The sequence below is a fragment of the Paramormyrops kingsleyae genome, chromosome 16 (assembly GCF_048594095.1).
Source record: "Paramormyrops kingsleyae isolate MSU_618 chromosome 16, PKINGS_0.4, whole genome shotgun sequence".
Classification (NCBI taxonomy): domain Eukaryota; kingdom Metazoa; phylum Chordata; class Actinopteri; order Osteoglossiformes; family Mormyridae; genus Paramormyrops; species Paramormyrops kingsleyae.
In genome coordinates, this window is record NC_132812.1 from 15,511,292 (window position 1) to 15,522,542 (window position 11,251).

The following is an 11,251-nucleotide window of genomic DNA, read 5'->3' on the forward strand; positions in this document are numbered from 1 at the left end:
GTTGATATAGTTTCATTTGATTTATCAATGTATTTGTGTTTTAGTATTAGAGGAATGCAAATCAAAACTGGTGTTGCATACATACTGCAGGCGATGGAGAAACACCTCCCAGTCTCTTTGGACTGTGAGGGGCCCCCAGAGTAAGCAGAGAAAAACAAGGTAATGCAGGGGGGCCCAATAAAGACAGAGCTGGGGCTGGGAATCAAAGGCAGAGTATTAAGGCTATAACCTTACCCAACACACCAGCACATTACTTACAATACATATTGTGTTTCATTATTTATTAAATGAGAAAGAACAGAACAGAATTCTGAGCAAAGGAACTCAGTTTAATAAAGATGAGCAGCAATGAGTGTCAAAGAAAACAGACTCTTCAGAGTATCAGCCTCTTTATTTACACAATCCAGTACAAATCTGAATAGTCCAGTCAGATTGGCAGCTAGAAGCCAAGCCACAGTAACCTATTAAGAGGGGCGAAAATTAAACATCAGACAAAAAAAACCCCAGAGAAGCAGAAGTATAACAACATTAAAACATACTTACTATACTTTTAACATATTAAAATACACTAACCAAACTAAGACCCAAAGAACATCTGCTTAAAACCACGTACTTATATGAACTAAATTTGAATTTCTAATTCAGGCTTTGCAATGTCATTTCCTGATTACATGAGAATAATAAAACTTTACAAAACTACATAAAAATTCATATCTGAAACATCAATACTACTTTCCAATTAAAGTTTAATAATGTAATTAGCACACTCAACAATGAATGTATGTATTTTGTTACAGTTTGCCTATGTTAGGTAGTGATAGATAAGTTCACTATAGCAATATGTTGTTCCCATACTAAACAGAAATATGAGGCTATATCACAGATTTTGCTGGTTTTGCTCCCTTTCTGATGAGCAGGTAATCAGAGATGAAGGACGGCATGTAGGACAGAGGCAGCCACAGGAACTTGGAGTCCCAGCCTGCGGAGTAGCGGGTGCGAGGATGGACAGCACAGAGGGCGTGCTCCATGCAGGACACCACTTTCATCAGATCATCATCTAGCATCTTTTCCAGAACCGGCTTTTGGTGGAACACTGCGGCACAAAGGCGATTCAGATCACTGCACTGCTTTCTTTGAGTCTTTGAATTTGCATACGAATCAGTCTAGAACTTTTTCTTAATCTTGTTAAATAGCTATATTTAGCATTTTAAATAGCAATATTTCGCTTGTTAATAATGTCTTCTAAGTAGAAGTATCAGGAAACACATTGACTGAGGGATGATGGTATATCAGGATTAAACAATCAGCAAACATTCTTCTGAATTACAGAGAATTACACAACTTCAGTTGATACAATGGTAACACTTCACTTGAGGGGGCACAAGTAACTTACTAACTCAGTTATTACTCAGGTACAAATCATTAACAAATATGCAATGCAATGCAATTTTATTTATATAGCGCATTATCACAACATTACATTGTGTCAATGCACTTTACATTTCTGCCACGTAAGGACCCCCCAGTGAGAAAGCCAAAGGCAACGGTGGCAAGGAAAAACTCCCTAAGAGGAAGAAACCTTGGGAGGAACCAGACCCAAAGGGGGAGCCCATCCTCCAGGGGCCGGCAGATTAGTCAAACAAAACAAGATGATATGACTAAGCTAATACAGGGGTTGAAATATCAGTCTCAATACAGTAACTATACAGTAACTGCATGAAATACATGAATCATTATGACTGATGAATGAACATGGGACTAGTACATAACTAACATTTAGTTTCTGGTTAATAAATACATTAAGTAAGAGTGTGTACTACTACATTATTTGTGCCCCCACAACATGTTACTGATAAAACTTTAGTTGCAATTCAGGTATAAATGATAAAAAAAAAACCTCTATGAAACAAATGAGTTTTTATATGCAAATTACCTTTGTCAATGTAATCATTTCCATAATCCTCTCTGATTTCCTGTGGCAATTTGGCCCAAAGTTTCTCAAATTGCCTTTGAATAACATCACTGCTACTCATATTGGTTCTAAAAAACCCTGGTTCTATGCATATGACTTTGACTCCAAAATGAATCATCTCTCTCCTGGAAAATGAAGAAGAAAATTAGAAGAAAATAAGATAAAGAAAACAAATGCTTCCTTATGCTGTTTTTGTATGGTCTTACCTAATACTGTCATTGAAGGCCTCTACTCCAAATTTGGAAATGGAATACGGTCCACCCTGTAAACTAATCCGACCGAGCACACTGGCCACATTCACCACACGCCCTCTTGCTTTCTTAATGAGGGGGAGCACGCTGAGGGTCACGGCGATCAGTCCGTTCAAGTTAACGTCTAGCAGAGACTTGTAGTCTTCGATGGTCAGCCAGTCACAGGGTCCACACGGCACAGACACCCCTGCGTTGTTCACCAAACCCCACAAGCCTGCAGAAAACCCCACATTCACCAGTTAGGGTATTCCAGCTTCCGCAAGGTATCTCACGGAGAAGAGATGTTAGCGTAAGGTGAGTATTGTTAAAATGGGACACTTCCTAAAAATTTGCTCTCTGGAAAAATCATGTCAATGATTACAGAATCATCTCAATGTCTTGAATCTCAACTTGATACCATTCAAGATACATTAATGCCCCTTGAACACTATATTGAAGACAAAATTAAGTATTACTAAACATATATTACCTGCAAAGTTTAAATGTCCCATTTTGCCAGGAGTGCCATTTTAACAATACTCACCCTATACTAGAGCTGCTTGATTATGGCAAAAATCATTATTACGATTATTCTGACGAATACTGAGATCCCGATTATTTACCATAATTACTCTTAACAGCAGAAACAATGTATTTATTGAATCTTAATAATGAAACATATACACTTACACTGAAATTGAAACCAAAATAAAACTTTAAGATAACATACGTTGAACTTGTACAAATACATTTTTTTAATGAATAAATAAATTATACTGAGATGAACTGTTCTCTGATATTCAAAAACACTAAAACTTTTTCTTTCCCCAACTATACATATGAGAGTCGACAGCTCAGTCAACTGATATAAAAAGTGCAACTTAAAGATTTTTTCGAAAGAAAACAGGAGACAAAATTTCCAGCTGTGCTTAACAGTGTTGGGGAGTAACGAGTTAAATGTAACGGCGTTACGTAATTTAATTACAAAAAATTTTTAATTGTAATCCGTTACAGTTACTAGAGAAAAAAGTGTAATTAAATTACAGCTACTTATGGAAATATTCATGATTACAATTTTAGTTACATCATAAGATTGTATGCAAAACTTTGCTAATATCTTTAATAACAGTATTTTTTATTGCTTTTCATGTTTTTCTTATGCAAAACATTCCCCTTTGCTATTTCCCTCTATAGCCGAAAGTTTGAAACTATTCGATGCTTCTGATTGGTTATCCTCTCGCGTCCACACTTGTAGCGCCAATTCTGCTAATTAACTTGACTGAGCGGTCTGAGTTTCTGTTGCAGGCAATGGCAGACAAGGAAAGGAATGTATTCCATTGCTGGAAATATAAAAAAACATTTCCGATACATTACGGAAAAAGGCACAAATTTAACTGCAATGCAGTGCGTTTTTATCGACTGTAAACATGTCGATATCTAAACAGTCCATGCCCAACCTAAGGAAACATCTAGAGGTAAGTGCAGCTTAATGTAACTGCTACAAATAATTGAAAGTGCAAAATATGGTATACTGTATGTAAAAGAAAAAAATTAAAACTGAGTTCGTGGTCTACCGGTAGGTGTCCCCCCAGGCAAAAATGTGAAACCCCGCCTATGTTTGTTACACTGAGCAGGGCTCCAGATGGCGACTAAAATGGTCGCCAATGCGACTTGATTTTCTATTTTGCTACTAGTTTTTTCATTCTAGTCGCCGGTGGCGACTCTCTCTCTCAATCTAAGAAAAGTTTTAAAATTAAAGCAGCAGAAACGGCTTTTAATTATGTGCGGACACTCTCAGCCCGCGTCTACCTTTCCTATAACACTATCACGTGATTAAAACCAAACCGAAGGGAGGCATCATCTGACACGCCCACTCTGCTTCAAATGTCATCTCGCTGACTGCTGCGATAAGGGATCCGAAATAGAAGAGAATCGGGCCACGACTACTCCTCTAATTCCGTCCTAACTTTCCACGTAATACGCGAAATGGCCAAACGAAAAATTTCTGACTTTTTCTCAATGCCCACTCGTCCAAATCCTGCCTTGTCTACTTCTGAACGAACCGAAGATAATTCAGTCAGTGGGTTATCTGCGGTACAGCCACCGGCGTCCGGAAATGTACAGTTATTAAAGGATGACAACTCCGTCCTGTTAGCAAAGTCTTCTGCGCCCGCAGCTCCGACGCTTCTGTGAACTTGACGGATACGCGGTTGCATTATTAAAATAGGGAATCATTTCAGTATGAGATACAAAGAAAGATAATTTTTCTCGGTTATCATTTTTTTCATAATCAAGGGAAGCCATAATTGTAATTGTGATTAATATTCGATTAATTGCACAGCTCTACCCTAAACGCTAGAAGGGGTGGGTGAAAACGCCCAATAACACACCATCCTCTTACATATTCGGCCAGCATCTCACCCGTAATGTTTGCGATGCAAACGGTACAATCACAGTTTAGCGGTAGCTCGTCATAGGTTTAACTTCATATATTTCAAAGTTAAAAGCCTTAAATTTCATAGTTAATTTCTTACGAAAATGTAGTTTCAGTACTTTTGTTTAATGTTTCACTTTTTTGTAACCCATATCAATTCAAAATGCAATTTAGACTTCACAAATTCCCAAAAGGCCAATATAAAATTTAGACTGATAAATCATCAGCGTGGATGATCAGGGTAATGAAACGTTTTAATTAGGCTTGGGCGTATATGTTTATCATGGTTATATAAAAACATAACATCACAATACATACATGAATGCATATATATATGCCCGTTCAAACTCACCTTTTTCCCCAACTTTGGTTTTGATCAGTTCAGCCGCTTTGCTCACGCTATCAGTCTTGGTGACATCGAGGTGCACGGCGGTCAGTCTAGCGGAACAGTCTTTTTTAAGGTCCCCTTCGCCCTTTTCCGTTATGCAGGACGCGATCACGCAGAAGCCCAGCGCGTCCAAGCGCCTGGCTAACAGCCTGCCGAAGCCGGAGTCACACCCCGTGATGTACACGTACTTCTCGCATTCCTCTGACACTCTTTTCTTTTCCTTATACCAGCGATAGAGATAATAAAAGACCACCATCCCGAGCAGGTATTCATACATCTCTACAAAAAAAGACTGGCATTAATAAAGAAAAGGTATGCACATTATTAATAAAATTCGTGAACTTTGATGCTGATGCGTGACGCCATCGAAAGACTCCGCAACTCTGCTATGTACGTATACGTGGCCAGAACTTAACATTCGTGATACATTATATCGCGGAATCACGTTAGATACGAATGACAGTGAAGCTGTTACAATCGAGGCTGGCATGCTCACCTATTACACTTTCAGCGATTCTTGAATCTCCCCAAAACTACACTTTACGATAAACACTAACTCACCTGTTTGCAGCCTGTCTGCTTCAGCGTGAATAGATGAATGGGGTATTGATGACTTCCAACTTCCGGTTGTTTTTTTCCGGGACAGTACGTAACGAGCACAGAACGTTTCAAATTGATAATTTTATTGAAATGTGGTCGTCTGATGATTTCTTCAGCACTCGTTGCGCCATAACAAATATGTTGTTTACGCGCGTCAGTGGCTTGCCAACACAACGACCCATTTTAAAAGACAGGAAACATGCAGTCTGATATCAGGAAATCTTATGGGAACCGATTTTAATGTGGGTAGTGGCTCATTAGTTTGAGTTACTGTATCCGATTGCTGGGGCGTGGGTCCGAATCTCGAGGGTGCGTTAAGCAAGATTAGAAAACCGCTTTCAGTAACTATCAGTACGGTTGATGAGGGCCTATAGCTGTACACAGGGATGGAATTTTTCTGCTAAATAACTGATCTATTTAAGTTAAATATTATGACGTGCATTTTTTTTTTACTGTCCAGTATTTTTACTGTCAATATTACTCAGCTCAGGCGATTGGGTGAGCTTAATCTCCAGCCTTTTGTATGAGTAAAGTTTTACATTTACTGCAAACAAAGTGTTGGGTTTTGAACAAAATATTAAAACAATTTAAAATGTAGTTTTGCATGAAGTACACATCTGCTAAATGTTTAAATCTCAACATTACATAACTATCCTGCTTTGCTTGTTTGATTTGACTCATTTCAGCATCATACAGTAAATGAAAAACTCAATGATTCCAGAGCCATATTAGTTATATTGTGTTCACATAACTACAGTGCCTGACAAAAGTCTTGTCACATAAGGACGTAACTTAAAAAGGCATATAACTTTATTTCTAATCAATCAATTGTTACAATGAATGGATCAATTTAATGCCAAGGGCTTTCACATTAATAACTGGGTGCAAAATGAAACAGTCAAAAAGTGTCCTGATGTTCACAGCTTGTTAAAGTCCATAACACCTGTTTTTGCAAGGACAAAAGTCTTGTCATGTCTTTTAATTATTCAACCAATCACAAATTAGAGGTTCACCTGTGACAAATATTGTAATGAACATAATCCCAGGTGTGTATAAAAAGATCCCCAGCAAACCAGACCTTCACTTGAAGTGCAACCTGACTTCTGACAACATGCCAAAGAGTCAACCACAGACCAAGTCTGCTGCTGAGGTGGCAGACGTCATTAATGTATCCAAACATCAAGTGGAGAGGATTAAAAAAAGATATGAAGAAACTGGTGACGTTCATGACAAGCCCAGGTCAGGCAGACCCCGTAAGACAGCTCTTTGAGAGGACCGTTTGTTGCTTCAAAAATCCAGGGCCAACCCTTTTTCAACTGCAGCAGAGCTACATCAGAACTGGTCACCGCTGTGTCTACAAGAACAGTTTCTCGAATTCTCGCACGCAGTGGTCTCCATGGCCAAATTAGTGCTCAGAAACCAGCATTAACAAGAACACAACAAAAAAAGCATGTTGAATTTGCCAAGGCCTACAGCTTGCAGCAAGTATGGACAGAGGCAAAGTGGCAGAAGGTTGATTTTTCTGACGAATCATCCATTGAACTACATACCAAATGCCGCAAATACTGCAGGAGACCTGTTGGAACCCGTATGAACTCAAAATTCACCCAGAAAACAGTCAAGTTTGGTGGAGGAAAAATCATGGTTTGGGGTTACATCCATGGGGGTGTTCAGGAGATCTGCAGAGTGGATGGCAACATCAACAGCCTGAAGTATCAAGATATTCTTGCTGCCCATTACATTCCAAACCATAAGAGAGGGCAAATTCTGCAGAAGGATGGCGCTTCTTCTCATACTTCAGCCTCCACATTGAAGTTCCTGAAACTGAAGAGGATCAAGGTGCTCCAGGATTGGCCTGCCCAGTCACCAGACATGAACATTATTGAGCATGTCTGGGGTAAGATGAAGGAGGAGGCTTGGAAGACGAAACCAAAGAATCTAGACGAACCCTGGGAGTCCTGCAAGACTGCTTTCTTTGCCATTCCTGATGACTTCATCAACAAGTTATTTCAGTCATTGCCAAGACGTATGAATGTGGTCCTCCAAGCTCATGGGAGTCATACACATTATTAATTTTTTTTTCCAAGGCACCATGACTTTATGTTCTGATGTTATTGTAGCATGTTTGTGTATTCTAAATGAAGTATATGTATAATTTCTACATTATTTTTGCATATGACAAGACTTTTGTCCAGGCAAAAGTTGACCTTTCTGTCCTAATTACATGACAAAACTCAATGAATGATGCAAAACTTTATTTTGGTATAATAAGCATAATCTAGAGGGCTTTGCCTTTTCTTATAAGCCATTTCTGATTCCAACTGATTAACTACAGGTCAAGTTATTATTTGTTGTTCCTACAACTTGGTTAAGCGACAAGACTTTTGTCAGGCGCTGTATTTTACATGTTACATGTGTAGAAAATTACACTAAGTGGAGAATTATCAAGCAAGCACTATTCCTGAAGTGTCATGACTGCGGGTGGTTCAGGCACGGGGGGGTCACAGGCAGGGAAAGGAGATGACAACCCACTGACAAACCCACCTTGTGCTCCCATGAGTTATTAACAACTGAAACACTAAGGAAACTACAAAACAATGGACCACGGGGGGCCAAAAAGCAAAATAGGAAAAACAGACTAACTACAAAAAGGTCAGGGCGACAAAGAGCACGTAGACAGGGAACAAAATGCAAAAATAAAACACCAGGAAACTACTAACTCTGAATACACAACTTACCAACATACAATAAACTACTAAGGAACTGAACTGAGGCAGGAACTTAAATACTGAGGGATAACAAGACTAACACAGGACACTGTGTTATTAGGAAACTAATACTTAAATCAAGGAACTAGAAGGGGAAACTAAGAACCTGACAGAAACAAGGGAACAGAATCCAAACACTGGGGTATATAATGAAGGCAGGTAAAACAGAACCAAGGCAAAGCAAAAAAACCAAACAGTATACAAGTCATGAAACACAGGAACTAGAAAATTGATACAAATGAAAGACTAGGGAACAAAATCTACAAAAACAGAGGCAGGATCTGAACATGTAACAGGGGTTTATAGGCAGCTGCATGCTCAACTCGAGCCATGCGGCCAAAGAGGAGCAGGAGAACCACAAAGGCTGACAAAGGAGGGCAGGATGGCCAGCGACACCTGCTGGCCAAAAGGGGAGGGGACACGAAAGACTGGGACAAACAGGTGCCGGCTCTGTCATTACCTTTCACCTAATGCGCAAACACCGGGCGCGTGCAAGGGCAATGCCAGGGCCACAGAGGACGGCTGGACAGGACTAAGACGCAGAACCGGACAGGGAAACCACTAACGAAAACCAAGGGACTGGACAGACAAAACCAAGAACTCCAACAGGAGGGGAACAGCAGGGGAAATACTTTAGATAGTCATCAGTCTACTGTTAAGCAAGTTGTTATAAATGGAGACAATTTGGTATTATGGCCACTCTGCCTAGAAGTGGGTGCCCTACCAAGACGACCCCAAGAGCACAATGCAAAGTCATCAGCGAGGTAAAGAAGAACCCTAGAGTGACAGCGAATGACATGAGGAAGTCATTAGAACCGGGTAACATCTCTGTTCATGATTTAACAATACTGAACAAGAAAGGAGTCCATGGCAAGACACCAAGGAGGAAGCCACTGCTGTCAAAGAGAACATTGCTGCATACCTGAAGTTTGCAATAGAGCACTTGGACACTCCACAATGGTCCTGGGAAAATGTTTTCTGAAGTGAAGAAACCAAAATTGAACTATTTGGGAGGAACAAGCAGAACTTTTTGGCGTAAAAAGGGCACTGCATATCAACATCAAAACATCATCCCTACAGTAAAGTATGGTAAAGGGAACATCCTGATTTGGGCCTGCTTTGCTGCTTCAGGACCTGTACAGCTTGCCATCATTGAGGGGAAGATGAATTCCCAATTCATCAACAAATTATCCAGGATAATGTGAAGGTGTCTGTCCATCAACTGAAGCTCAGAAGAGGCTGGGTGATGGAACAGGACAATGACCACAAACATCGCAGCAAATCCACAGCACAATGGTTTCAGAAGAACAAAATCTGCCTTTGGAGTGGCCCAGTCAGAGCCCAGATCTCAATCCTATTAAGATGCTGTGGAATGAATTGAAGAGAGCCATACACAGAAGACAACCAAAGAATATGGAAGAGTTAAGGCCGTTCTGCAGGGAAGAATGGGCAAGAATTCCCCCTGCATGATGTGCAGGTCTAACCTGCAGTTACAGGAAGCGCCTGGTTGAGATCATTGCTGCCAAAGGAGGGTCAACCAGTTATTAAATCCAAAGGTTCATTGTATGGTGATCACATTTTAAAAGTTTGGAAATTTCTGTTGTTTTGCATCCCTCAGACTGGCACTTTACTATTTTGTTTGTTTTTTTCTGCTCCCTGTAAGATCCCTTTGGCCTTAATAATTTGCTTAATAATTCTGCACTGGGAAGTATCTACAGTTTCTTGTAGTCCGAACAAAAAGCACTCAGCCCAAATAGCGAGCATGCTATATTTATAAACTGTCCATTCTTAGTCGCCGATGAATCTAGACTGAAAATATCCATCGGACGATGCAGCAAAATTCACACTTAATAACTCTGCATGCGGTATACATCATCTGTAGCATGTAATTTACTGCACATCCCTTTAGTGTACTACACTGGGCTAACTAAAAACAAAATGTAATCTGATGTACATAATTAATAATTAAAATATGTAAAATTAGTAATTAAGTTGTACATTTGTTAAATATCTATACACACATATAGCTGCATGTCTTTGGCTGGAATCCCACATAGCAGCCTGTCAGGTGATGCTGCTGATCACCGAACCACCACGCCTCCATAAATAAGAACCTTTATCATAATTTGTCAGAACATACTCAGAGATATAATTACACTCTGGCGAATTTAGGAACATCACTTCGCCCTAAGCCCCTGGAACTCTGGTGCTGGTGGGAGATTGGGAGGTGGATTGATATTTTGGGGCTATGGAAAGAAACCAGACTGAGGCGAGAATTAATTGACGACGGATTTATAGCGGAATTGTGAGGAATAAATCTAATTTGACCAGCAGAGGTCGCTTTAACACATTATAATGTTGGTCAGTCTGCGCCAGAACGGCGTGAGTGGTTAAATAATGTCGCTTACACCAGACCACTAAACTCCCCGTCTTACCACCCACAGTGTATGCAGTCTTTTGTCATACTAAATGCCCTTGTTTACTAATAAGCCCTGGTTATTACAAAACGTAAAGTTTTGTTTCTAAAATAAAACCTAACAAGGGAAAACAAAAAACAGCAACACGTCCACTAACATAACATAACCTGATTAGCGGATTAGGTGCGGGACAGAGGCGCAGCCGCCCCGGGTCCCACTATGACAGGGGGCCTACTGCAAAACTTACCCAGGGGGACCCCCGACTGCCCCCCACTCACAACTCTAAATTGTGCAAGAAACTAAATGAAAGTTTGAAATGTTGCACCAGCTCTGATTACTCGTGTTGGCTTTGACTGTTTCTGCTGATTTACACCAGCCCCCATCCCATCCCGCCCACTAGGGTCATACAAAGCACTAACCTACCAAAGGCGAAGTCCTCCCA

The 11,251-nt window shown here is 40.2% G+C and overlaps 1 protein-coding gene across 2 annotated transcripts; it reads right to left on the reverse strand.

The window, feature by feature from the left end:
* Positions 1–756: 756 nt before the first annotated feature.
* On the reverse strand, positions 757–5,821 carry LOC111852290 (retinol dehydrogenase 7-like). Of its 2 annotated transcripts, none has more exons than XM_023828028.2 (5): positions 5,586–5,821; positions 4,989–5,303; positions 2,179–2,437; positions 1,934–2,097; positions 757–1,093 (listed from the first exon to the last, which is right to left on the reverse strand). In XM_023828028.2, exons 2-5 carry the CDS (start codon positions 5,299–5,301, stop codon positions 873–875), a joined length of 957 nt encoding a protein of 318 aa, XP_023683796.1. In that variant the 5' UTR covers positions 5,302–5,303; positions 5,586–5,821; the 3' UTR covers positions 757–872. The 2 variants fall into 2 exon arrangements, with proteins under 2 accessions (XP_023683796.1, XP_023683797.1); XM_023828029.2 differs by having other exon boundaries at positions 5,521–5,821.
* Positions 5,822–11,251: the final 5,430 nt, after the last annotated feature.